Here is a 23,365-nt window from a genome sequence, read left to right as displayed (position 1 = left end):
GAAATAACTGGAAGGCCATGAGAATTATAAAATTGGCCACTTGCCATTTGTACTCAAAGAACCAGAGTTGAAAGTGACTTTAAAGATGATGATACATATTCTATATTTTAAAACTGTGATCTAAGAGACAATATAATTAAAGATGCTTATATAATACAAGAGATAAATTCCTTTCCATAATACTCAATAAAGGTTTCTATTAACCAAAATTTTGAATGACCAAACACATAGAATAGTTTTGAGGATGTGATGTGTGCTTTTAGAGCACTGGATGGATGAAAAGTAGGAATGGAAGCATTCAAAAGTCTTGGAGTTCAGAACAGATAATAGGAAGAGTATATATTATGGTTTAATAAAATCTGAAAAGTATCTTGTATCTTTAAAGATACCATATAATGGGACGCCTGGGCAGCTCAGTGGTTGAGCGTCTCCTTTCGGCCCAGGGCATGATCCCAGGATCTGGGATCAAGTCCCACATTGGGCTCCCTGCAAGGAGCCTGCTTCTCCCTCTGCCTGTGTCTCTGCCTCTCTCTCTCTCATGAATAAATTAATAAAATAAAGATACCATATAAAGATAACGTCATTAAAGACATAAAAATTTACTGATAAATAATAGCAATAGTTCTCAAATTATAATATGCATCTGGAAGGCTTATTACAACTCAGGTTATTGAGTCTCACCCTCCAGAGTTACTGAGGGAGAGTCAAAGAATTTGGATTTCTAACAAGTACCAGGGTGATGCTGAGGTCATTGGTCATTGGTCTATACTTTAGAAAGCACAGAATCAGAGACTTGTCTTCTACAGGGGAAAAAAAAAAAAAAGCTTAGGGAAGAAAACTGCATCTGGTCATTTATCTTCTTTTCCTATCAGCAGAAACTATATAGTAAACATTAAAAGAAGTATATTCAAAGAAATTTACTGAACACTGGTTACTTATAGGCCATTTATTTCTCTTCTATGACTAAGAATATGTAGAAGTGAGCCACTAACAACAAATAAAGTCTAACAGCTTTCGTGATTATTAATTCCTCTCTTGATCACTTATCTAAACATGTTTTCTTATCTAAACATGTTATTAAATATCACAAAATATGAGTTTACTTAAATAAAATAATTTTAGCAATATAACTGATCAGTATTAATAAAGAACCCAATTTTAATATGTGAACTATTTTTCTAAATTGAGCTCCTATTATACATGTCAAAGACCTTAATGAGCAATCAAAAACAAAGTTAAGTAACATATCTGTGCCTTCAAGGAGCTCACATTTAATAGAAGATGGCAAGATAGACACATAACGAAATTGTTACAAGAGAAAAATGTAATTGAAATGAAATATATGAGAGAAAGTGGCAGGATAAAGGAGAAAACACCTAACGGTCTGTTGAGGTCATGAGGGAAAAACTTGAGCTTAGTCCTAGAGAATAAGTAGGCAGTTACTAGATAAACAAGAAGACAGAAGTTATCTGTCTCCACATAGCATCATATTCTAACAGAATCTACATGCTATGCTACACATAGCATCATATTCTAACAGAATCAAGGCATGAAACAGTTTGGAGTATCATGAAATACCAGGTATATCTGGAGAGGTAAGACTAAAGTAAGATTTAACTGTTAGAACTCAAACAGAATTTTATCTTGGAGGGAATAATGAGCCGACAATGGGAGGACATGGAAGGGATTCCTACTCTGGGTGGGAAATTGAATCAAGATTACTTTAAAAGTCTCCTTAGTCTCATATATGTATATTTTTAATAAGGGAAGGGAGAAGAAATGTGTGGGAAATATCAGAAAGGGAGACAGAACATAAAGACTCCTAACTCTGGGAAATGAACTAGGGGTGTTGGAAGGGGAGGAGGGCGGGGAGTGGGGGTGAGTGGGTGACGGGCACTGAGGGGGACACTTGACGGGATGAGCACTGGGTGTTATTCTGTATGTTGGTAAATTGAACACCAATAAAAATTATTTTATTTAAAAAAAAAAGAAGAGCATTCCATGAAAAAAAATATATGTGTATAGGGGACAAGCAGTCTTTATTTAAACACAAAAAATAGTATTTTAAACTGGTATTTTAAGTCATCCCTCCAGTTTTACGAATGCAAGTTAAACAATATTGTTATCATATACACAAAGAACATCTCATTTGTTTTATTATTCTTTTCTGACTTCCCTCTCATACTTCGAATAAAGATAACTAGATATAAACCTGAAATAATGTAGAGTACAGCTGTAATAATACTTCAGGAGTATTTTCATGTTTTGCCCTGGTTAAAAAATAATAAACATATTTTTTACTCCTAAAAGCAGTTATCACTAAAGCAGCTCACACAACTACAGTTCAAGCATAATATCATGAACTAGTACTTATTGTGGCTCTTGAACCTAACTTGGGATTGCTGTAAATAATCTCATATGTGTCATCATCCAAACAGCAATCCATTTAACACTATCTAGTTCAGACCATAATTGCCTACTTGTTTGCTGACAATGTTATAAAATCACAATTCTTACTAAAAGTTATATTTAATATATCACTTTCTTATAATCTATTTTAAAAATTAAATTAGTCTACCAAGACTTGCTAGTCATAAAACCATTCTGGCTGCTTAGTAGTATTCTTTAAGGGGGCAACAAGTTGAACATTGGACAATGCCGTGGAGCCAATTTTTTTTTTTTTAAGATTTTATTGATTCACGAGAGACACAAAGAGAGACGCAGAGACAAAGGCAGAGGGAGAAGCAGACTCCCTGCAGGGAGCCCAATGTGGAACTTGATCCCAGGACCCCAGGATCATGACCTGAGCTGAAGGCAGTTGCTCAACCACTGAGCCACCCAGGCACCCCGCCCTAGAGTCAATATTAAGTCTAATTACCAAGGTCATATTTTTGTCTTAAAAAATGAATACAAAAAAAAAAAAATGAATACAACACTGCCCTGTCCTAATCATCAGAGACTTTTCTAGACTCCTAAACTGCAAGTTTTACAACACTTTGAAAAATCACATAAATGTGCAGCACCCTCAGTATTTCTGAATATCAATATACCTTCTAGACAAACATTTTTTAAAAAGAAAAATTAAATCTTAAGTATTTAATGAAAAAGGATTTTATGATACTTGAGTTAATAACTCAAGATCCCATGAATTCTAATTAGAATGAACCAACATTTTTCTCACTTAAAAATGAAGGCTTATTTTTAGTTATTTGAGAGATTTTAAGTCTGTATATTATTTACATTATTTAGATTACATGTAATACATTACATGTATTACATTACATTATTTAGATTTTTTTTCTTCAATTTGTTAATATTAAAGACAGCCTTTTGGCTATTTACTACATCTTAGTAGATTCATCAGATTAATCAGATAGTGCCCCAGAGGGAAGAGATGAAAACTATAGTCAAGCCTGTTGTTATTCAAAAATATATAGTCAACTGCTAGGTACCAGAGGGGCAGAGGTGAGGGATGGGTGAAAAAGGTGATGGGGATTAAGGAGAGCACTTGTTGTGATGAGCACCAGGTGATGCATGGAATTAGTGAATCGCTATACTGTACACCTGAAACTTAAGATAACATTGTATGTTAACTATTCTGGAATATGTAAAAACTTAAAAACATATATAGTCAAAATTTAAATTACTCAGTTCTGTTACAAATAATTTCACAATTAAAACTTTATATTGAGCATATTTCTACTGTTAGTAATCTGAAAAATATGCATAAGTAAATAGAAAATAGTTTATCTGAATAGTTCCATAAAAGATTTGGTTAAAAATTTTAGGCAATAGTCTTAAAAGGTCAATTCACATTCTAATAATGAACTTAAAATTATTTTTATCCTTACTTCTTTTTGTGACCAGTTCCCATCTGTATGAAGCATCACTCATATATGGTTTTTAATTAGGACTAACATTCCAATAAAGTAGTTATGTCAAAAGTACACAACAGTATGGAGAAATTTAAACATCCTGAAAACTGAAGAAATTTGAAATACACATAGCAGGTACTAAAAAGTATCTCAACACTCTGAGAACTGATAAGGCTACCACTGCAAATGTCTAGAATTTTCCTTTCTTTCTTTCTTTTTTTTTTTTTTTTAAGAATTTGAGAGAGATAGTGAGAAAGAGCATGAGGTAGTGCAGAGAAGGAAAAGCAGGCTCCCTGCTGAGCAGCCTGCCATCCAGCCCCAGCCATCCTCTGCTGGATGTGGGGCTTGATCCTAGGAGTCAATATTAAGTCCCGAGATCATGACCTGAGCCTAAGGCAGATGCTCAACCAACTGAGCTGCCCAGGCACCCTAAAATTTTCTAAAAGATAGGCAATATGAGAAGGAAGTCAGCCTAGGTAGTAGTTTCTTTCCAAAATCTAGCTCCTAATCCCAAAGTACTTGAAGTAAAAGGTTACTTAACAACTCTCTGATAAGAAATTTCTTCCAAATGAATTTTATACTCAAAGATGATGGAAGACATAGGACTTCCATGTATAGGCTAGAATGTATAGGCTAATGCATACAGTAAACGGGCACTTCAATTTCCCATTCTGCTCTTTCTACAGAAAACACTGAATCTCTGCTATATTCCATGGATGATAAGCACAATGCATATCTCGATCATAAGATAAAATACTGGGGATCCCTGGGTGGCTCAGCGGTTTAGCGCCTGCCTTTGGCCCAGGGCCTGATCCTGGAGACCCGGGATCGAGTCCCACGTTGGGCTCCCGGCATGGAGCCTGCTTCTCCCTCTGCCTGTGTCTCTGCCTCTCTCTCTCTATGTCTATCATAAATAAATAAATCTTTAAAAAATAAGATAAAATACTGAGTCCTGGGCATAATCTTTAAGGAAAATATTGATATTCTTTCTTTGATGAGTCACTGCCATTTTATATCCTTTTAATTCTTTGAACAGGATTTCTTTTAGTTCTTTGAACATAGCTGCTAAATCCAATATCTGAGCCTCTTCAGAGACAGTTTATAGTAATTCATTCTTCAATTGTATTGGTTAGATTTTCCTATTTCTTGTATATCTCATAATTTTTTGTCAAAAAACAATATTTTAGACAAAAGCTGCACATTTTGACCTTACCAGGGCTTTGTTTTTGATTATTTGTTTAGTGTCCTGCCTAGACTAATACTTTAAGTCTGTTTTCCTTGTCCTGTATAGTTTCTGGTGTCTCTTACTCCTTTTCTTTTTTAGAAAAATATTGTTTCTACTTTTAAGCTTGGACTCATAGGGGCTGCTCCTGAGTCAGCATAGGTTGGTGACGAGCAAATGACTGGTCAGAAAGGCTTTTTCCATCTTTTGCTAATGGATCTATGTGTGCCTTGGAATATACATTCAAAGTTTATCCAGTTTACAAGTCTGTCCTGGATATTACTTTCTGCTTTCACAAGGCCTCACATTCAGCCATGGACTAGTGGCTTCCAAAGGCCCTCTCTAGTTTCTCCTGAACATATTTACAACCTTACACATACACATAATGTTCCAGACTACCAGGGATAAGTACAACTTTATCAAGACCAACTTTGGGTAGCTGGTCCCTGGATCTTTGCTGTCTGTCCCAACAAGTAGTGAGACCTCAGTCTTCTCTTACTTTGCCAGTGGGATCTTTATTGTCTCTATTCATCTCCATGCACATGGGATTTCCCATGCTCTGATCCATATAGTCAGCCTCCTCTGTCAGCAGAGCTGCCCAGTCTTTTAGCATGACTGCCCTAAGGAGCTGGGTATGGGGAGTTCCAGGCAAAACGCCCTAGGTTCCTTATTGCCCTTATTAAGGCTCAGTAGACTTTCTTGAGAAATGCTTCTCAATTTGTTATATGCCTTTGGTTAATTTTCAAAGTCCTAAAAATTTTTGTTTTTGACAATTCTATCTAGTTGTTGCTTGGGGGAAGAGAAGATTTGCTAAGCTCATCACTCAGCCATTCCAGGAGTCCATGCAGATTTCTTCAGGACCTCTGTGTCAATGTGTGTCTGCAGAGGGGTGATATTAAGCAAAGATCCCAAATCTCTTGATTTCTGCTGATGGAAGCCTTAAGCAAATGGGTGATCACTTTGAGGGCAGGTTCTCTCATCTTTGAGATGGAAAGTAGGAGAGGGACTCCTTGGCCTAATATATAATATGACTTAGGGATAAAATAATATTCTGATCATTTCAGTAGTTTCTGGAGCTAATATCAAATATACTCTTATAAAAGGTCTTGAAGGCCTGACCACTTGGTTCTATCAGTCTGAATATGTACATAAGAGAAGTGACAAGGAATATAAAAAAATCTTTAAAAATGTGTAAGCAGAACTTTTCTGATACTCTGCTTAACTCTTACTTGAGAGGTGCCAAAATAATCTCAGGTAATCAAAAGCTTAGCCATTAACATTGCTTGCTAACAGTGCTTTTCAAAATGTGGTTCTTACACTAGCTACATTAGGAGCATTCATGATATTTCTTAAAATGCAGGTTTCTAGGTCTCTACCTATAGGTAAAGATTTAGAACCCAAGGGCATAGGAAAACTAAATCTGTATTTTTAAGATGCAACTCAGGTCATTATTATGCATACAGAAGTACAAAAAACAGACACTTTCCTTTATCAATCCTATTCATTCTTACCCAATTAGAATTAACTATATGGATTAAGAACCAAAATTGAAATGTCAATCCATATAGTAGCAATCTGGAGAATAGAGTTTTAAGTAAATAATAATAAAAGGTAATTCTTCAAGGGGTGGACTTTCTTGGATCTCCTTTTTCCTGGCTGGATTGCTTCTACAAATTCTTCTCTTTTTTTTTTTTTTTTTTGCTTCTACAAATTCACCTGTAATATGCTACTTCCCTTACTTCCCTTAATGAGAGGCCAAGGTTGCCTGTTGGTTGCAAAGCAGTAGCTTTGGGAGATGAGTTGACATTTATACTCTGTGTAAGCGGCAAAAGAAGTTCTCACATGTTCACAGGATATCTAGCCTAACTTACCAGGGTAAAGATCAGAAACTTCAGGCCAAAACTCAAATTAGCAATAAAACATATTCCATTATCCGGAGCTTTTTTTCTTATACTTGTTTTTCCAGAAACTCAGGAAGAAGGTAGAAGCCATGTGGTCATCAGTGGTATAGCACCAAAGGATTCAGAGAACCTTAGTTACATAAACTCACAATTTACATTCAGCTTTTAATACCACCTTCTACGGCAACTGACACAGAGCTTTTAAAAATCTTCATCGGGCAGCCCAGGTGGCTCAGTGGTTTAGTGCCGCCTTCAATCCAGTGCGTGACCTGGAGACCTGGGATCAAGTCCCACATCAGGCTCCCTGTGAGGAGCCTGCTTCTCCCTCTGCCTGTGTCTCTGCCTTTCTTTCTCTCTGTGTACATACTCTCATGAATAAATAAATAAAATCTTAAAAAAAATCTTCATGACACTTGCTAGCATAATCTTGCAAAAATTTTGTTATTACTAACATTATTACTAAAATGTTAGGCTATAAGAACAGTTTTTCTTATGTTAGTAAAAACAAAAAAGGTTGCTCATGGTCTAAAATTATGTAAACTGTTGTTTGAATGAGAATAAATATGCCCTGGAGATGTTGGGTTTGCAGGATAAATACACCATAAATCTTAAGTAAAATGAAAAGTATCACTCTTAATTGACTATATTTGTTTTCACGGAAAAGTTGCAGTAATGTAATCATTAAAGTATTTTAATAGGATTTTATACTGTTAAACATAAATAAATAATAATGATTAAATTGAGTCTAAATTTCCCACAAATCCAACACATTAAAAGGCAGGTTATATTTATGCCAACTGTGAGAAAGGTCTCTACACACTGCATTAATCTGGCTCATACCTATACTCTGGGTCACTGTCGTAGGCAGAGTCTCTGTATAAAAGACCTCTTTTCAGTTCCAGTTCGTCTTCCTTCTCTGGGTCTCTCTCATCCTGAAAAATTTAAAGACTTCCATTAATTCATTTTATAATTAACACAATGCCTATGTTTCTTTGGGAAATGCTCTCCCTCTCCCCCATTATATGAAATGAATCAAATGCTCGGATTTCTTAGGAAAGAAAAAAAAAAGTAGGTGAGAATTCATTACTCTGTTCAATAAAACAAATACAATTTTAGTATACTTTTGCTAATAAGGCTTATCAAAGACTAGAACCTGGTAGATGTTTCTTGCATCAATGAATAGGAATGGATACTGTGTCAAGATATGTAGTAAGATATATGGTAATGTCTTCCACATTGTTATGTGAACTCCTAAAAGATTGCTCCTTCACTCTGAAGAATAAGTACCTGGGAAACTTATGCAGATGTAAACATTCTAACAAGTACCTATTATTCATAAGCCAAAATGCAATAATAAGGCACAAGAAGCAAAAATGAAAGGCAAGGTAGTTGGAATCAAAATACATGGCTACTTCTATGGACAACCTGTTTTTAACTTCTCATAGACACATTCAAGATCTAAGAAATAGAATTCTAAAGAGATGGATTGTAAACTATATCATCCACTGCAATTATGTTCTTATGTATGGTAGTTTTATATAATTTAGTATCAAATATCTTTCAAGACTATTAGCCAATACCCTTGTTCCTTAGTCGGACAGGAACAGACATAAAGACTACTGAATAATACAAGAATCTATAAGCACAAATTGCTACAGGGATTAGTATAAATAAGGGAGTCATTTATTTTATGTAAGAAATCAGCTGAATACAAATTATGAAGAAAAATGTTTTTTAAAAATTTGCTGATAGCATGAAATTGGGAAGAGAGCATTCAATTAAAAATTGGAGTAATAAAATACACAAGTTTAAAAATCACAGGAAATGTGAACATACATTTAGAATTGTTATAGCTTCTAGGTTAACTGAACCTTTATCATTATGAAGTAACTCCATTTATATCTATTTATGCTTTTTTCCCTTAACTTTTGATTTACTGTTACTGTAACTACAATAGCTTTCTTTTAGTTAGTGTTTGGATGGCATATATTTGTCCTTCTATTTTCCATTTTTCCTTATTATTATTAGGTTTTGGATGATCTTCTTAAATATCAGATAGCTGGATGTTGGTTGTTTTTGTCCAGTCTGATGAGTCAGTGAAGTGGAGCATTAACATTACAGACAATGAGTGCAAAAGACACTGCAAAATAAAGTATAAGATATTTTTTAAAATATATTGTTTTCAAAAAAATAAAAATAAAATAAAATAAAATAAAATATATTGTTTTCAACCTTCAGAAATAGATTATGCTCCAAAGAACTGAATGAAAGTGATGTAAATAGTATTTAATTTTTAACTCTCTCCTTGGAATAAGCTATTCATTTCTAGATTATATAATAAGTGATATCATGCAGAAATATAAATCAATGTTCCTTATTTAATTTTGTCAATACAGTTGAAAAAATTAATTTTTGACCAGGAGTAATAAAACATGTTGACTAAATTTTAAAGTTTATATATGAAAAAAATATAAAAGTACTTTAAAAAAATCTGAACCTCAGCTATTCATTAAATAAAATCCTATTTTGAGTTGGGTACGTACTATCCTATGGGATAAAAAATGACTAAGATATGGTTCCCACAGACAGCAGAACAAAGTTGTTTACTGTCTTAAGAGGAAGTGAGACCACAATCTGTAAAACTATTCAGGCAGAGCACTGATACATGTCTAGATCGAGAAGTTCCTGGACGGGAATACTGCCCCAAGAAACAAAAAGGACCAGATGATCTTCATAATTATTTCCTTCAAATTTTAAGACTATCTTTTGTGACATTTTATATATATTCAATACATATACAAATCTCTTATAAGAGTCTTTTTTTTAAAGGTCAAATTATATAAAAGCAAAGAGGCAAATCACTTTATTATAAGTTATTAACTATTGGTAAAGTAAGTATTTAGAGAGATGTATCATTCTCATTAGTGCCAGGGAACACATTCCTGGGGAAAGAAGAAATGATTCCTCTCTTACTCTTTATCAACATTCCTGTTTGCCAACATGTAAACACAGAAAAAATGGACACCACCAATATTTACTGAGTTTCTGTAAGATATTTAGGATTGAGTTAGGTCCTCTCTACATGGGTATCATTTAAGCCTTAAATGACCTTATGAAAAAGGTATTGAAATTCAAAAAGTTAAATTATTTGGCCAAAGTCACACATTATTAAGTGGCAGAGCTGGAATTTAAACCCAGAGCTAACTTAATTTACACTATACTGCCTCCTAGAATGCAAATGAAATCAAAACCCCCATCCCAAGCCATTAGATTATTCTCCTATATGAAAATTAGGCTCAAAATTTCAGCTACATCTATTTTTCAGCTATAATTTCAGCTACTTGGTTTTTTATGAAGGTGTTCTGAAACAATAGAGTCCAAAGAAATTTTCTCAGAATTCCATGAAGAAACATTTTTCTTTCAGCAAAAGTCATTAATAAAATAAAACTTATTAAAAGAAGCTGTGGGCTCTCCTTCCCTGAATTTGGCACTAAGTTAAATGTTCTCTTAAGATTCCTTTCATAAATGATCACTACACCTTATGCATGTGATTGACATCTTACTTAGACTACCCCTGGGAGAAAGAAATAAAAAGTATCTACTTATGCTTGCAAACCAAAAAATTTAGGGATAAAAGTGGTTGGTCTAAAACATAACCAGAACTAAAAGGCAGCAATCTCACTAATTACATAGTGTTTAAATAAAATATATACTTGTCGTTCTCAAACACATGAAATTTTTATATATAGTTAGAATACCTGTAAAGTATATTTTATTTCTAACATATTCAATACATTAGAGTTAATTGTGTATATGTACAAGAATTCAAACAGAATTTGATCATTAGTTCTAATATTCATTATTAAAGATAATAATAATAATATTCATTATTAATCTGGACAAATCCGTTAGCCCTAATGACTTCCTAGTTCATAACATAAAGAAAATTTAGGTAGAAGGAATAAACCTAACCAAAGAGGTAAAGGATCTATACCCTAAAAACTACAGAACACTTCTGAAAGAAATTGAGGAAGACACAAAGAGATGGAAAAATATTCCATGATCATGGATTGGCAGAATTAATATTGTGAAAATGTCAATGTTACCCAGGGCAATTTACATGTTTAATGCAATCCCTATCAAAATACCATGGACTTTCTTCAGAGAGTTAGAACAAATTATTTTAAGATTTGTGTGGAATCAGAAAAGACCCCGAATACCCAGGGGAATTTTAAAAAAGAAAACCATAGCTGGGGGCATCACAATGCCAGATTTCAGGTTGTACTACAAAGCTGTGGTCATCAAGACAGTGTGGTACTGGCACAAAAACAGACACATAGATCAATGGAACAGAATAGAGAACCCAGAAGTGGACCCTCAACTTTATGGTCAACTAATATTCGATAAAGGAGGAAAGACTATCCGTTGGAAGAAAGACAGTCTCTTCAATAAATGGTGCTGGGAAAATTGGACATCCACATGCACAAGAATGAAACTAGACCACTCTCTTTCACCATACACAAAGATAAACTCAAAATGGATGAAAGATCTAAATGTGAGACAAGATTCCATCAAAATCCTAGAGGAGAACACAGGCAACACCCTTTTTGAACTCGGCCACAGTAACTTCTTGCAAGATACATCCAGGAAGGCAAAAGAAACAAAAGCAAAAATGAACTATTGGGACTTCATCAAGATAAGAAGCTTTTGCACAGCAAAGAATACAGTCAGCAAAACTAAAAGACAACCTACAGAATGGGAGAAGATATTTGCAAATGATGTATCAGATAAAGGGCTAGTTTCCAAGATCTATAAAGAACTTACTAAACTCAACAGCAAAGAAACAAACAATCCAATCATGAAATGGGCAAAAGACATGAACAGAAATCTCACAGAGGAAGACATAGACATGGCCAACACGCACATGAGAAAATGCTCTGCATCACTTGCCATCAGGGAAATACAAATCAAAACCACAATGAGATCCCACCTCACACCAGTGAGAATGGGGAAAATTAACAAGGCAGGAAACAACAAATGTTGGAGAGGTTGCGGAGAAAAGGGAACCCTCTTACACTGTTGCTGGGAATGTGAACTGGTGCAGCCACTCTGGAAAACTGTGTGGAGGTTCCTCAAAGAGTTAAAAATAGACCTGCCCTACGACCCAGCAATTGCACTGTTGGGGATTTACCCCAAAGATTCAGATGCAATGAAACGCCAGGACACCTGCACCCTGATGTTTCTAGCAGCAATGTCCACAATAGCCAAACTGTGGAAGGAGCCTCAGTGTCCATCGAAAATGAATGGATAAAGAAGATGTGGTTTATGTATACAATGGAATATTCCTCAGCCATTAGAAATGACAAATACCCACCATTTGCTTCAACGTGGATGGAACTGGAGGGTATTATGCTGAGTGAAATGAGTCAATCGGAGAAGGACAAACATTATATGTTCTCATTCATTTGGGGAATATAAATAATAGTGAAAGGGAATAGAAGGGAAGGGAGAAGAAGTATGTGGGAAATATCAGAAAGGGAGACAGAACATGGAAGACTCCTAACTCTGGGAAACAAACTAGGGGTGGTGGAAGGGGAGGAGGGCGGGGGTGGGGGTGAATGGGTGACGGGCACTGAGGGGGGCACTTGACGGGACGAGCACTGGGTGTTATTCTGTATGTTGGCAAATCAAACACCAATAAAAAATAAATTTATTATTAAAAAAAAGAAAATTTAGGTAGAATTGCTCAAAGACAAAAGGACAAAAAGCTGAAGTGCTGACCTTGAATTGAGGTTTTTCTAATTCTTTTTTTTAAGATTTTATTTTTTTAATTATTTGAAACAGAGAGTGAGCAGAGGGAGAGGAAAAGAGAATCTGAAGCAGACTATGCACTGGACACAGAGCCCCACATGGAGCCTGAGCTCATGACAGTGAGATCATGACCTGAGCTAAAACCAAGAGTTGGACACTTAACCAACTTAGCCAGCAAGGCCCTCCAAGGTTTCTCAAATTCTATAACCTGGTTTATATTATAAATGTAGTAGAGAATAATAAAGTCTGAAGGGAAGACCATTTCAAGGCCCCTTAAATGCTAACTTTGACAAACTGCTAGAGGTGAAGTGTGAAAAAATCTGTGTGATGGTTAATTAAATATGTCAACTTGGTTCAGCTATGGTGTCTAGATATTTGGTTGGACATTTCCATGAGGCTTTTATGGATGAGATTAACATTTACATGTATGGACTCTGAGTAAAAAAGATTGACTGCTTCCATAATGTGGGTGGGCCTCATTCAGTCAGTTGAGGCCTTATGGACCAAATCCTAACCTCCCCTCAAGCAAGAAGAAATTCTGCCAATAGACTGCTTTGGATTTGAACTACAACTCTTCCCTGAGTATCCAGCCTATCTCATCAGATTTTGGGCTCACCAAGTTTTCACAACTGCATAAGCCAACTCTTTAACTCTTTCTCTCTGTCCATATATGTGTATATAAACACACACACACACACACACACACACTGTTCTGTTGCTTTTATTTCCTTGGAGAATCCTGACTCACACAATATGAGAATGAGAAACTCCTACAACATATTAGTTGGACTCTTCAGTACTTCATTTCTAACAATGGATAGAATAATTAAGACAGAAGATCAACAAGGAAATGGAAGATTTGAACATTATAAATCACTAGACCTAACACCTATAGAACATACTCCAGACAATAGCAAAATATACATTCTTCTCGAGTATACATGACAAATTCTTTAGCAGAAACCATACCTTAAACCATAAAATGAATTTCAATAAATTTAAAAGGACTGAGGTCATACAAAGTATGTTATCTGGCCACAGTGAAATAAAATTAGCGAATTAAATTTTATTGAAAACTCTCCTACAAAGATAAACTTATATAAAACAGTTAAGATATAATTTTAAACACGCTCTTCTAGAGAATGATTGGGAATGTTTTCCAAATCATTTTTTTAAGATTTATTTATTTACTTGAGAAAGAGAGAGTGAAAATGTGTGTGCACAAGTGGGGAGAGAGGCAGGAAGGGAGAATCTTCAAGCAGACTTCCCAAGGAATATGGAGCCCAAAATAGGGCTCAATTTCATGACCCATGAGAGTATGACCTGAGCCCAAACCAAGAGTGGGACGGTTAACTGACTGAACCACCCAGGCACCCCTCCCAAATCATTTTTAAGAGACCAACCAAGGGCAGCCCCGGTGGCTCAGTGGTTTAGTGCCACCTTTAGCCCAGGGCGAGATCCTGGAGACCTGGGATCAAGTCCCACGTCAGGCTCCCTACATGGTGCCTGCTTCTCCCTCTGCCTGTGTCTCTGCCTCCCTCTCTCTCTCTGTCTCTCATGAATAAATAAATAAAATCTTAAAAAAAAAAAAAAAAGAGACCAACCAAAACTTAAGGAAGACATTACAGGAAAGGGAACTTACAATCCAATCACTATCATTAACTTAGATGTAAATATCCTATCTCACTGGTTTTGATTGCTAATATTTTCTTTGATGTATATATAATGACCAAGAGTTTTGTCCCAAGCATACAAACATGGGTTAACATTTGAATAATCAAGTAATTTACCATATTAAATAGAAAAAGCATATAATAATCCCAATGTCATAAAATTCATACATTTACAATGAAATTTAAAAAACCTCATTGAAAAAATAGAAGAAACTTCTGTAATCTGCCAAAGAATACCCACAAAATATGTATAACATGTATCATACTGAATGTTGAATTATAAAAAGCTTCCCTCTTTGGATGGCAAATAAGACAGGATGCTATCTATCACCACATCTATTTGATATTGCTTTGGAAATCCTACACAGGGCAATAAGGCAAGAAAAAGAAAAAAAAGGCATAAAAATTAAAGAAGGAGAAATAAAACTGTCGTTATTTACAGATTATATTATACATATAAATGCAAAGAAAACTACCATATATTAACATTAATATGTGAATGCAAGGTCATTGACAATGAGGTCATTATACAAAAATCTATTACAGCCATTATACCAAAACCAAATAAAAGATACAATTTTAGGGCAGCTCAGGTGGCTCAGTGGTTTAGTGCCTGCCTTCTGCCTGGGGTGTGATCCTGGAGACCCAGGATCGAGTCCCACATCAGGCTCCCTGAATGGAGCCTGCTTCTCCCTCTGCCTGTGTCTCTGCCTCTATCTCTCTCTGTCTCTCATGAATGTATGAATAAAATCTTTAAAAAAAAAAAAGATACAATTTTAAAATATGCAATTTATAATAGCACTAAAATATCAAACATGTAGGAATAAATCTACTGAAGTACAACTATGATAACTATGATATAATTGGGAGAAATTAAATATCTAAATTAATTTTATAAGACACCATTTTCATGGATTGGAAAACTCAATATTGGTAAGAAGTAAGATGTCCGTTTTCCCCTAGTTAAAGCACAGATTCAAGGTAATCCCAGACAAAATCATAGCATGTTTTTTAAAACAGACAAGCTGATCTTGGAATCCAGATGGAAATTCAAGCAAGAACAAAGCCGAAGAACCTCTGCCATTAGATAACAAGAGTATAAACCTGTAGCAGTTGAGAAAGTATGATGTTAGAATTAAAGAAACGAATGAAACAAAAGAAAATCCAGAAAGATTTTCTTTTCACATTATGTACAGTCATAATAAAACAGAATAGAATCCAGAACGATTTCCATGTAAACAGAGTAGTAAGGGAAAAATGGCCATTTGAAAAAGGATGATGGATCATAAACATAGGGGAAAAAATAAACTTTCATCCAAATCTCACATTATACATACAGATCAAGTTCATATGCATTGTAGATCTAATGTGAAAGGTAACATGATAAAAGATTTTTAAAATAGGGGAATTTCTTCAGAATCATGGTTAAAGTGAACCAAAACGCTAATCAAAAGGAGAGGAAAATTGGGCTATATTAAGAACTTCTCTTCACGAAAGGACTTTTATTCAGAAAACAAACATGCATGTCACAAATTGGGATATATTCATAATATAAAACACACCCATCAGAAAATGTCCAGGAATTAAAATAAAAGACCTTAAGGCGCATATGGTATACACAGAACGAGTCTAACATGTGCTTTCTGAGAAGTACTACAAAGGCCAAACTGGATAAAAACAAGAGAAAATCACAGCTAAGTATATAATATTAAACTGCTGAGAAGAAATGACAATGAAAAATACCTTAAAAATTGCCAGAGAAGGAAACTGTAGGAAAATGTTAGCGACAGTGTGTGATAGACAGACTAAAGGTACCCAAAGATTTCCATGCCTTAATTCTCAGAACCAAAGAATACGTAACCTTTTATAGCAGCAGGGGATTTTGTAGATTTGACTAAGGATAAGGATCTTGAGAAGGGAAGATTACCTTGGATTATCTGTGGGCCCAATCTAATCAATTGACTTTTTTATTTTTTTAAGATTTTATTTATTCATGAGAGACACATAGAGAGAGGCAGAGACATAGGCAGGGGGAGAAGCAGGTTCCTCGCAGGGAGCCCGATGTGGGACTCAATCCTAGAACTCCAGGATCACGCCCTGGACTGAAGATAGAAGCTCAACCGCTGAGCCACGCAGAGATCCCAAAGAAATGACTTCTTAAAAGCAGAAAAATCTTTCATGGCCATGATCAGACAGAGGGGAGATGTGATTAAGAATTAGGGTCAAGGGGCTCAAGTCATGATCTCATGGGCTCCTCACTCAGTGGGAATCTGCTTGAAGATTCTTTCTCTCTGTGCCTCCCCCACATGCTCTTTCTTTCTCTCTCTCTCAAAAATAAATAAATCTTAAAAAAAAGAATAAGAGTCAAGGGGGATGCAATGTTGCTGGCTCTGAAAATGAAGAGAAATGGCCACATGCCAAGGAATGTCGGTGATCACCAAGAGCTGGAAAATGCAAAAGTTGAACCTTCCCTGGAAACACTATAAAGAAAACAGTTCTGCTAACACCTTGAGTTTAGCCCAGTGAGATCCATGTTCAGATCTATAGCAATGTAAGGTAATCGATTTGATCTACTAAGCTTGTGATAATTTGTTATGGTACCAATACAAAACATAATATTTAGAGGCACAAATCTCCTCATAAAAACATATATTGTTTAGTGGTTAGATAGAATAATTCAGAGCAGACCAATACTCTTGTTGAAAACTAGAATGCAAAAGATGCATGCCATATAACTAGATGGTAATTAAAAGACAAACATCTGGGGACCTGGGTGGCTCAGCGGTTGAGCTTCTGCCTTCAGCTCAGGGAGTGATCCCGGATCCGGGATGGAGTCTACTTCTCCCTCTGCCTGTGTCTCTGCTTCTCTCTCTCTCTCTCTCTCTGTGTGTCTCTCATGAATAAATGAATAAAATCTTAAAAAAAAAAAAGACAAACATCTGTCAGGAAAAAAAGACTTTTGTAACAGAGCAAGTGAGAGCTGAAAGCGTTGAGAAGTAGTGAATTGTTACTTACCAGTTACAATCACATTTACCCTAAGGGCACTTGACTTCTGGGAGCATCTAGAACTGGTCATAGAGCTGGTGCTGGCAGACAGAAACCAGGAGCTATCTTGGTGACTATGTAAAGCTGATGTCATAAAAACAGAGATGAGAAAGGACTCAAATACATGAATATTTTCTGAATGTTCCTGGTATGGAAATGTAAGGAACTAAACCTAAACTTTCTGAGAAGTAGGACAGAAATTGCCTCAGTTTCTTCAGAAGACAAAGATCTGAAAAACTCTGACTTGAAATGGAGGCTAATTATCAAAAAAAGAGAGGTGAGGTGAGATTTAAGGAAAGTTTGATTAAGGATTTACCTTACTGAGATTGGTAAACTGAGATTTACCAATACATCAATATAGCTTCAAACTAATTTTGTCTCTTTTGAATCAAGGTTAGCCCCTGATGCTACCTGACTAGTAAAGAGGGAAATGTCTCATCATCTGGAAAAATCTTAAAGTTCTTTAAAAAATGTCTAGAATTTAACTATGAAATCAGTGGTACAGTCAGGACAGTACAACCAGTAAGCAAGAGTAAAAAAAGATAAAGGAAATAGATCACAAGTGTAAGCCTGGTATCAAAATGAGGAAATAAGCACTTTAAATTACGATCAATATGTTCGAAAAAACAGATTAAAAGTTGAACAAAATATACATAAAGGTTAAGGATTTCCAGAAACATTGGCATTTATAAAAATTAAAGAGATAGTTTATATCTGAACATTAAATAGGATAAATAAAGAACTAAATAGATGGGTTTAACAGTATATCGGAAACAGGAGAAGACAAGATCAGTGAAGCAGAATATAGGTTCATAGGAAATGCTAATAAAAGAGAAAACAGAATGATAAATACAGAAAGAAGTGTAAGAAACTGGGAGACAACCGAAAGGTCTAGTAGATGTAACTGGACACCCAAGAAGTAAGGAATAAAGATAAATAAAGAAGAAAGGAGTTTAAATGGAGTGTAAGTATTCTAAAATTTTAGCATCATCAAAAAACTGGCAAAGAAAAAAATTGTATTAGATTGTAATAGAGGATACATGTATTTTACAGGGCAATATTAAAAGAATAATAAGCAAATATATACCCTATGAGTTAAAAGAGGGAGAAAAAGGAATAAAAATATCTCAGTCAAAGGAGACATGCAGGAGATTGAAAAAACAAACACTAACAGATCTGTCAGATAGAAAAATAGAAGGATGATATAAACCCAACAACATCAGTAATTAAATGATTATACTAAATAAAGAGAAAGACTGAGTAATACAAAACTCAACCATATAATGCATACATCTTAAATACAGGGGCACACAAGGGGCAAAAATAAAAAAAATGAAAAATACCAATCAACATTAACCAAAAGAAAGTTGATATGGCTATAATAATATCAGACAAACTATACTTGAAGGCAAGCAGCTTTCCTAGAGGTAAAGACATTTCCCAATGACAAACAGGCCAATTACCCAGAAAAAAAATCCCCACAATCCAAACTGTATGCATCTGGTAAGATGGTTTCAGAATATGCAAAGCAAATCCATAATACATGATCAATTCATACTCTCTGGAATACCTATAATGGGAAAATAAAACCCAGAAAACACACTGTGTTAGCAAGGATGCAGAAAACTAGAACATTCAACCACTGATACTGAATCACTTTGAAAAAACTCTGGCAGTATCATCTACAGAAGAATACACATTCCTTATAACTCAGTAATTCCATTTTTAGGCATATATTCAACAGGAATACATATTTATGTTCATCAAAGAACATATATAATAATATTGATAGCAGTACTATTTGTATTAGCCCCAAATAAAAAGAACTGATAAATTTTGATATTTATTGAAATACTATAAAGCAAGGATTGGCAAACTATTCTTTGAAGGGCCAAATCAGGGCAGTCTGGGTGGCTCAGTGGTTTAGCGCCGCCTTCAGCCCAGGGCCTGATCCTGGACACCTGGGATCGAGTCCCACATCAGGCTCCCTGCATGGAATCTGCTTCTCCCTCTACCCCGCCCCCCCTTTCTTCTCTCTCTCTCTCTCATGAATAAATAAGTGAAATCTTAAAAAAAAAAAAAAAAAAAGACAGAGAAGGACCAAATCATATATATATTCAGCTTTGCAAGTTATGTGCTCTTTATCACAATTGCTCATTTCTGCTGTTGTAGCTTGAGGATAGCCAAACAAATAGGTCTATCCATATTCCAATATAACTTTATTTAAAATGTAAAAGTCTGGAATATGTTTGTGGGCTATAGTTTGCTGATTCCCACTACATAATAATAAAAAGGAAGCACATGTATGTCATAAACATAATGATCAGCCGAAAAAATCAAATACAAAAGGGTAAATACCATATGATTCCATTTATGAAATGTTCAAAAACACATAAAACTAGTCTATATGTTGTTATATATTAGAATAGTAAGTTGTGTAGTGACTGAAGAAGGCACCAGAGGCATTTTGGGTTGTCATGTCTCTGACCTGGATGCTGTTCATTCATGGGTTCACTTTTTAAAAACTCACTTTGCTGTACAACTTAAGATTAAAGTACATTATACTGAAATACAATTTTAAAAATTACCTAAAATAGCAATACTAAAAAATCCATGGGAAACATCTGCAACCAAATTATTTTTTATTTGCAACCAAATTAAATGACAAGATATTCCCATGAACTCTAAAATATCAGGAGATACTCATAAACTCCCAGTAGGTACATGAGATGGTAATACCATCTGTGGAGGAGAAATCAGAGGAAAACATTGAGGCATCTGATAAACCAAATAACTTCAAAGTAACAAAAAAGAGTATTCACTCAAAAGCTTGGTGAGCCAATTCAGAAACTGGAACTGGAAAAGATTTCTCCCACTCTCATAGTGATGAGTACAAAGGATTTACAACAAATTCTGAAGGAGCTGGAGCAGTCTGGAACTCATTAACTCTCAAAACTAATATGCCAAAGTCACCTTCCAAGATAAAACTTTACACTGTGTATAAACATCTGGAAAAAAAAAAGACAAATTGAGCAGTGAAGTAAAAGCAAAGGAAAGAAAAATTCTATATAAAAATTGGGAAGAAGAAGGAGCCAGGAAATGTCAGAAGCTAAGCTGCCATACTTTAGAACAAATGAAGACAGAAAAAAAGAGCTCTCAAACTTCACATTAGAAAAATTCTAAATCCTATGTCCCTTTCTAAAAGTTCATGAAAAAATAATTTTATAAAATAATCATCATAAATGGGTTAAATTTCATAAAAAGTTTTAAGAGAGGGGGAAAAAGACCAAATAAGGAGACCTTAATTTAAAAAAAAGAAAAATCATGCCAGAAAACTCATGCTCACAAAACAGATGGAAAATGTACTGTGTCTTCATGACCTGACAATTTGTCTTCCCAAGAGTAAATGATCTTATGAGAACAAGAAAGAAGCTTTAATTCTTTTTGATCTAGCCTCAGAATTCGTAACTCTTATTTCTGTAATAATCTATTGTTTACACAGATCATCCCTATTCACGTGAGGTGGGACAAAACTACACAGGGGTGAGAATACTGGTAGGCAAAAAATCACTGATAACCGTTTTTACCCCAAAAATAAAAGAACAAATTTAAGAGAATTTAAAACAATTATAAGGATACTAACTGGGCTTGAAAAAAGCAGAAATGACACTAGAGAATCTCTTACTGCAGAAATAAAAGAACTAAAATCTAGTCAGGCCAAAATTAAAAATGTTTTAACTGAAAAAAAGCCCAAATGAATGCCATAAAAATGACGGATAGATAAGGCAGAGGAATGAATCAGTGACACAGAAGATTAGAAGTAATGGATCATGAAGGTAGACTTAGGGAACTCAACAACTTATTAAAATAGAATACCATTCATATTATAGGAGTCCCAGAAGATGAAGATAGAGGAAAAGGGGCAAAAGGTTTATTTGAGCAAGTTACAGGTGAAAACTTCCCTATCTGTGGAAGGATATAGGCATCAAAATCCAAGAAGCACAGAAAACTCTCAATAAATTCAACAAAAGCCAACCATTGCCAAGGCCTATCATAGTCAAATTTACAAAATAAACAGACACAGAAAGAATCCCGAATGCAGCAAGGGGAAAAAAAGTCTTTAACTTGCAAGGTAAGATAGATCAGGTTTGCAACTAGGCAGGTTGGAAGGGGTGGCAGGATATATTCAATGTGCTTAATGAGAAAAAATATGCAGCCAAGATTACTTTATTCAGCAAGGCTGTAATTCAGAATAGAAGGAGAGTGAAAGAGTTTCCCAGACAAAAACTGAAGGAGTTCATAATTACTAAACCAGTCATGTAAGAAATGTTAAGGGGGACTCTTTGAGTGTAGAAAAATCACCAAAAGCTCCAATCAAAAGACACAGGGTATCAGAATGGATTTTAAAAGATCTATCTAAAAAAATAAATAAATAAATAAATAAATAAATAAATAAATAAATAAATAAATAAATAAATAAAAAAGATCTATCTATATGCTGCCTACAAGATAATAATTTTAGACCTCAAGACACCTACAGATTGAAAATGAGGATAAGGAGAACAATCTATCATGCTAATGGACATCAAAAGAAGGCTGGAGTAGCCATACTTATTATCAGACAAACTAGATTTTTTTTTAAAGATTTTATTTATTTATTCATGAGAGACAGAAAGAGAGAGAGAGAGAGAGAGAGAGGCAGAGACACAGCCAGAGGGAGAAGCAGGCTCCATGTAAGGAGCCTGATGTGGGACTCGATCCCCAGACTCCAGGATCACACCCTGGGCCAAAGGCGGCGCTAAACCGCTGAGCCACCCAGGGATCCCTCAGACAAACTAGATTTTAAAACAAAGACTGTACTAAGAGATGAAGAAGGGCATTATATTATAATTAAAGGGTCTATCCATCAAGAATACCTAACAATTGTAAATATTTATGTCCCCAACTTGGGAGCACCCAAATATATAAATCAATTAATAATAAACAAAAAGAAACTCATTGATAATAATACAGTAATAGTAGGGGACTTTAACACCCCACTTATAGCAATGGACAGAGCATCTAAGCAGAAAATCAACAAGGAAACAATGGCTTTGAATGACACACTGGGCCACATAGACTTCACAGATATATTCAGAGCATTTCAGAGTACACATTCTTTTTGAATACACATGGAATATCCTCCAGAATAGATCACATACTGGTTCACAAATCAGCCCTCAACAAGTATAAAAAGATTGAATCATACCATGCATATTTTCGGACCACAATGCTATGACACTTGAAGTCAACCACAAGAAAAAATTTGTAGGGACTTCAAATACATTAAGGTTAAAGAACATACTGCTAAAGAATGAATGGGTTAACTAGAAAATTAAAGAAGAAGTAAAAAAAAGAATACATGGAAGCAAATGAAAATATGACAGTCCAAGATCTTTGGGATGCAGCAAAGGCAGTCCTAAGAGGGAAGTATACTGCAACACAGGCCTATCTCAAGAAGCAAGAAAAGTCTTGCTAAAATACACAGCCTAATCTTACAGCTAATGGAGCTAGAAAAGGAACAGCAAACTAAAGCTGGCATAAGAAGGAAATAATAAAGAGCATAAATAAGTGATGTAGAAACCAAAAAAAAAACCTCCAGTAGAACAGATCAGTGAAACTAAGAGCTGGTTCTTTAAAAGAATTAATAAAATTGATAAACCCCTATCCAGACTTACCAAAAGAAAAGGGCCCAAATAGATAAAATCACAAATGAAAGAAGAGAGTTAACAACCAATACCACAGAAATACAAACAATTGTTAGAGAATACTATGAAAAATTATATGCCAACAAACTGG

The 23,365-nt window shown here is 35.0% G+C and overlaps 1 protein-coding gene across 4 annotated transcripts in view; it reads right to left on the bottom strand.

The window, feature by feature from the left end:
- SPATA6 (spermatogenesis associated 6) overlaps positions 1 to 23,365 on the bottom strand; it is a 142,588-nt gene that overhangs the window by 4,564 nt on the left and 114,659 nt on the right. For all 4 annotated transcript variants that reach the window (XM_077845022.1, XM_077845023.1, XM_077845025.1 and 1 more), the window contains one exon: positions 7,839 to 7,930. In XM_077845022.1, coding sequence (XP_077701148.1) covers positions 7,839 to 7,930 — 92 coding nt within the window. The remainder of the gene's footprint in view (positions 1 to 7,838; positions 7,931 to 23,365) is intronic.

Source organism: Canis aureus, chromosome 13 (assembly GCF_053574225.1).
Source record: "Canis aureus isolate CA01 chromosome 13, VMU_Caureus_v.1.0, whole genome shotgun sequence".
NCBI classification, from domain to species: Eukaryota; Metazoa; Chordata; class Mammalia; order Carnivora; family Canidae; genus Canis; species Canis aureus.
Note: the sequence above shows the minus strand (reverse complement) of the source record. Positions and strands in the feature narration are given on the sequence as shown.